General features: G+C 41.2%; 1 protein-coding gene across 1 annotated transcript in view; it reads right to left on the bottom strand.

The window, feature by feature from the left end:
- Positions 1-1,350, bottom strand: part of grhl2b (grainyhead-like transcription factor 2b) — a 110,428-nt gene extending 109,078 nt beyond the window's left edge. Inside the window, exon 1 of the mRNA XM_055893182.1 lies at positions 1,156-1,350. Coding sequence (XP_055749157.1) covers positions 1,156-1,221 — 66 coding nt within the window. The 5' untranslated portion in view covers positions 1,222-1,350. The remainder of the gene's footprint in view (positions 1-1,155) is intronic.
- Positions 1,351-6,000: the final 4,650 nt, after the last annotated feature.

Raw genomic sequence — 6,000 nt, forward strand, 5'->3', positions numbered from 1 at the left:
GTAGTAGTTGAAGTGATAGTGGTAGTAGTAGTAGTTGTAGTGATAGTGGTAGTAGTAGTAGTGATATTAGTAGTAGTAGTAGTAGTAGCAGTGATAGTAGGAGTAGTAGTAGCAGTGATAGTGTACTAGTAGTAGTTGTAGTGACATTAGTAGTAGTAATAGTAGTGATAGTAGTGATAGTAGTAGTAGTAGTAGCAGTAGTGATAGATGTAGTAGTAGTGATAGTTGTAGTAGTGATAGTTGTAGTAGTAGTGATAGTAGTAGTAGTAGTGATAGTAGTAGTGATAGTTGTAGTAGTGATAGTTGTAGTAGTAGTGATAGTGGTAGTAGTAGTGATAGTAGTAGTAGTGATAGTAGTAGTGATAGTAGTATTAGTAGTAGTGATAGTAGTAGTGATAGTAGTATTAGTAGTAGTGATAGGAGTATTAGTAGTAGTAGTGATAGTAGTATCAGTAGTAGTAGTAGTAGTAGTGATAGTAGTAGTAGTGATAGTAGTAGTGATAGTAGTATTAGTAGTAGTGATAGTAGTAGTGATAGTAGTATTAGTAGTAGTGATAGTAGTAGTAGTAGTAGTAGTGATAGTAGTAGTGATAGTAGTAGTAGTGATAGTAGCAGTAGTAGTAGTAGTAGTAGCAGTAGTGATAGTAGTAGTAGTAGTGATAGTAGTAGTAGTAGTAGTAGTAGTAGTAGTAGTAGTAGTAGTAGTGATAGTAGTAGTGATAGTAGTATTAGTAGTAGTGATAGTAGTAGTAGTAGTAGTAGTAGTAGTAGTAGTGATAGTAGTAGTAGTAGTGATAGTAGTAGTGATAGTAGTATTAGTAGTAGTGATAGTAGTAGTAGTAGTAGTAGTAGTGATAGTAGTAGTGATAGTAGTATTAGTAGTAGTGATAGTAGTAGTAGTAGTAGTAGTAGTAGTGATAGTAGTAGTAGTAGTGGTAGTAGTAGTAGTAGTAGTGATAGTAGTATTAGTAGTAGTGATAGTAGTAGTAGTAGTAGTAGTAGTGATATTAGTATTAGTAGCAGTAGTGATAGTAGTATTAGTGATAGTAGATTTAGTAGTAGTAGTGGTAGTAGGAGTAGTAGTATTAGTAGTAGTAGTGATAGTAGTATTAGTAGTGATAGTAGTAGTAGTAGTGAACTTTGTAACTTACTCACCTTGTAATAGTCGTAGAGCAGTCCCAGGGCTGCAGCACTGTCCTCGTCTCCATTGATGCTCATCATGGCCTTGGTGGCTGCAGTCAGAGGGTTCTCCAAGTAGGACCGCCATGCCTCGTCCTCGCTGGTGTATGCACGCCGCCCTTGGAAGGACGTCTCGTTGGGTACCACCACCACCAGCCGCTTACTGTGATATGACACAAACACACACTTTTAATATACAGTTGAAGTCTGAAGTTTACATACACTTAGGTTGGAGTCATTAAAACTCGTTTTTCAACCACTCCACAAATTTCTTGTTAACAAACTATAGTTTTGCCAAGTCGGTTAGGACAACTACTTTGTGCATGACACAAGTAATATTTCCAACAATTGTTTACAGACAGATTATTTCACTTATAATTCCCTGTATCACAATTCCAGTGGGTCAAAGGTTTACATACACTAAGTTGACTGTGCCTTTAAACAGCTTGGAAAATTACAGAAAATTATGTCATGGTTTTAGAAGTTTCTGATAGGCTAATTGACATCATTTGAGTCAATTGGAGGTGTACCTGTGGAAGTATTACAAGGACTACCTTCAAACTCAGTGCCTCTTTGCTTGACGTCATGCGAAAATCAAAAGAAATCAGCCAAGACCTCAGAAAACAAATTGTAGACCTCCACAAGTCTGGCTCATCATTGGGAGCAATTTCCAAACGCATGAAGGTACCATGATCATCTGTACAAACAATAGAACGCAAGTATAAACACCATGGGACCACGCAGCCGTCATACCGCTCAGGAAGTTCTGTCTCCTAGAGATGAACGTACTTTGGTGTGAAAAGTGCAAATCAATCCCAGAACAGCAGCAAAGGACATTGTGAAGATGCTGGAGGAAACAGGTACAAAAGTATCTATATCCACAGTAAAACGAATCGTATATCGACATAACCTGAAAGGCCGCTCAGCAAGGAAGAAGCAACTGCTCAAAAACCGGCATAAAAAAGCCAGACTACGGTTTGCAACTGCACATGAGGACAAATATTGTACTTTCTGGAGAAATGTCCTCTGGTCTGATTAAACAAAAATAGAACTGTTTGGCCATAATGACCATCGTTATGTTTGGAGGAAAAATGGGGTCGAAGTTGAAGAACACCATCATGTTGTGGGGGTGCTTTGCTGCAGGAGGGACTCGTCCACTTCACAAAATAGATTGCATCATGAGTAAGGGAAATTATGTGGATATATGGAAGCAACATCTCAAGACATCAGTCAGGAAGTTGGTCGCAAATGTGTCTTCCAAATGGACAATGACCCCAAGCATACTTCCAAAGTTGTGGCAAAATGGCTTAAGGACAACAAAGTCAAGGTATTGGAGTGGCCATCACAAAGCTCTGACCTCAATCCTATAGAAAATCTGTGGGCAAAACTGAAAAAGCGTGTGCGAGCAAGGAGGCCTACAAACCTGACTCAGTTACACCATCTCTGTCAGGAGGAATGGGCCAAAATTCACCCAACTTATTGTGGGAAGCTTGTGGAAGGCTACCCAAAACGTTTGACCCAAGTCAAACAATTTAAAGGCAATGCTACCAAATACTTATTGAGTGTATGTAACTTCTGACCCACTGGGAATGTGATGAAAGAAATAAAAGCTGAAATAAATCATTCTCTCTACTATTATTCTGACATTTCACATTCTTGAAATGAAGTGGTGATCCTAACATGCTGACCAGACCAGACACGTCACGTGCGCAAGCGTCTCAAAATAAATGTAGAAATCCATGTTATTCAATTATAACACCCACACTGCTCGCACGCGCCAACGAGCGTCTGTGTTACCAAGGGCTAAAATAGAAGTCATTCCTATTTCTGACGCAGATCGCGCTGAAAGTCCTGCCTCTCCCATCTCCTCATTGGTTTATAGAAGCAGGTACCCACGTGCCATCTCCTCATTGGTTATACCCACGTGGGTGATTGAAAGACGAACTGTTTTTCCGGTTGTCGTGGTAATACTATGAAAGTTTAGATGCGATCACCATATAAGTTCAACGATGAAAAAGCCTGGAAGGAGGAGAGATGACTAGAAACGATTCGGTTGGCCGTTTTATATGTGGATTAATTTGTCGGAGTAGAGGACCTGTATGTAAACTTCCGACTTCAACTGTACACACACACACACACACACACACACACACACACACACACACACACACACACACACACACACACACACACACACACACACACACACACACACACACACTCACACTCACACACACACGTATTATACACACTGCATATACACACACACACGGATTATACACACTGCAAATACACACACACACACACACACACACACACACGTATTATACACACTGGCACACACTACATATGCACACATGTAACAGTATAACTTTAGTCCGTCCCCTCGCCCCGACCCGGGCGCGAACTAGGGACCCTCTGCACACATCAACAACAGTCACCCACGAAGCATCGTTACCCATCGCTCCACAAAAGCCGCGGCGCTTGCTGAGCAAGGGGAACCACTACTTCAAGGTCTCAAAGCAAGTGACGTCACCGATTGAAAGGCTATTAGCGCGCACCACCGCTAACTAGCTAGCCATTTCACATCGGTTACACACACACACACACACACACTCACACACACACGTATTATACACACTTATACACACAAACACTTATTATACACAATCCTAACCCCTAACCCTTATACACCCTATAAAGCGAAGGGTCTAAGGAGATAGGGCCTATAATCACAACAGCTGGTGTCTCTTCTGGTTGTTTATGGTGAATGTCCTTATGGTAGTCTAGAGGAGCTCCATTAGTAAACCATAGAGAATGTCCTTATGGTAGTCTGGAGGAGCTCCATTAGTAAACCATAGAGAATGTCCTTATGGTAGTCTGGAGGAGCTCCATTAGTAAACCATAGAGAATGTCCTTATGGTAGTCTGGAGGAGCTCCATTAGTAAACCATAGAGAATGTCCTTATGGTAGTCTAGAGGAGCTCCATTAGTAAACCATAGAGAATGTCCTTATGGTAGTCTAGAGGAGCTCCATTAGTAAACCATAGAGAATGTCCTTATGGTAGTCTGGAGGAGCTCCATTAGTAAACCATAGAGAATGTCCTTATGGTAGTCTAGAGGAGCTCCATTAGTAAACCATAGAGAATGTCCTTATGGTAGTCTGGAGGAGCTCCATTAGTAAACCATAGAGAATGTCCTTATGGTAGTCTGGAGGAGCTCCATTAGTAAACCATAGAGAATGTCCTTATGGTAGTCTAGAGGAGCTCCATTAGTAAACCATAGAGAATGTCCTTATGGTAGTCTGGAGGAGCTCCATTAGTAAACCATAGAGAATGTCCTTATGGTAGTCTGGAGGAGCTCCATTAGTAAACCATAGAGAATGTCCTTATGGTAGTCTAGAGGAGCTCCATTAGTAAACCATAGAGAATGTCCTTATGGTAGTCTGGAGGAGCTCCATTAGTAAACCATAGAGAATGTCCTTATGGTAGTCTGGAGGAGCTCCATTAGTAAACCATAGAGAATGTCCTTATGGTAGTCTGGAGGAGCTCCATTAGTAAACCATAGAGAATGTCCTTATGGTAGTCTGGAGGAGCTCCATTAGTAAACCATAGAGAATGTCCTTATGGTAGTCTGGAGGAGCTCCATTAGTAAACCATAGAGAATGTCCTTATGGTAGTCTGGAGGAGCTCCATTAGTAAACCATAGAGAATGTCCTTATGGTAGTCTGGAGGAGCTCCATTAGTAAACCATAGAGAATGTCCTTATGGTAGTCTGGAGGAGCTCCATTAGTAAACCATAGAGAATGTCCTTATGGTAGTCTGGAGGAGCTCCATTAGTAAACCATAGAGAATGTCCTTATGGTAGTCTGGAGGAGCTCCATTAGTAAACCATAGAGAATGTCCTTATGGTAGTCTGGAGGAGCTCCATTAGTAAACCATAGAGAATGTCCTTATGGTAGTCTGGAGGAGCTCCATTAGTAAACCATAGAGAATGTCCTTATGGTAGTCTGGAGGAGCTCCATTAGTAAACCATAGAGAATGTCCTTATGGTAGTCTGGAGGAGCTCCATTAGTAAACCATAGAGAATGTCCTTATGGTAGTCTGGAGGAGCTCCATTAGTAAACCATAGAGAATGTCCTTATGGTAGTCTGGAGGAGCTCCATTAGTAAACCATAGAGAATGTCCTTATGGTAGTCTGGAGGAGCTCCATTAGTAAACCATAGAGAATGTCCTTATGGTAGTCTGGAGGAGCTCCATTAGTAAACCATAGAGAATGTCCTTATGGTAGTCTGGAGGAGCTCCATTAGTAAACCATAGAGAATGTCCTTATGGTAGTCTGGAGGAGCTCCATTAGTAAACCATAGAGAATGTCCTTATGGTAGTCTGGAGGAGCTCCATTAGTAAACCATAGAGAATGTCCTTATGGTAGTCTGGAGGAGCAGGTTAGAGAGCTTCAGGGCAGAGAATAGCGATATTCTAATTAGCAGGTTAGAGAGCTTCAGGGCAGAGAATAGCTATATTCGAATTAGCAGGTTAGAGAGCTTCAGGACAGAGAATAGCTATATTCTAATTAGCAGGTTAGAGAGCTTCAGGGCGGAGAATAGCTATATTCTAATTAGCAGGTTAGAGAGCTTCAGGGCAGAGAATAGCTATATTCTAATTAGCAGGTTAGAGAGCTTCAGGGCAGAGAATAGCTATATTCTAATTAGCAGGTTAGAGAGCTTCAGGGCAGAGAATAGCTATATTCTAATTAGCAGGTTAGAGAGCTTCAGGGCGGAGAATAGCTATATTCTAATTAGCAGGTTAGAGAGCTTCATGGC

Source organism: Salvelinus fontinalis, chromosome 32, assembly GCF_029448725.1.
Source record: "Salvelinus fontinalis isolate EN_2023a chromosome 32, ASM2944872v1, whole genome shotgun sequence".
Classification (NCBI taxonomy): domain Eukaryota; kingdom Metazoa; phylum Chordata; class Actinopteri; order Salmoniformes; family Salmonidae; genus Salvelinus; species Salvelinus fontinalis.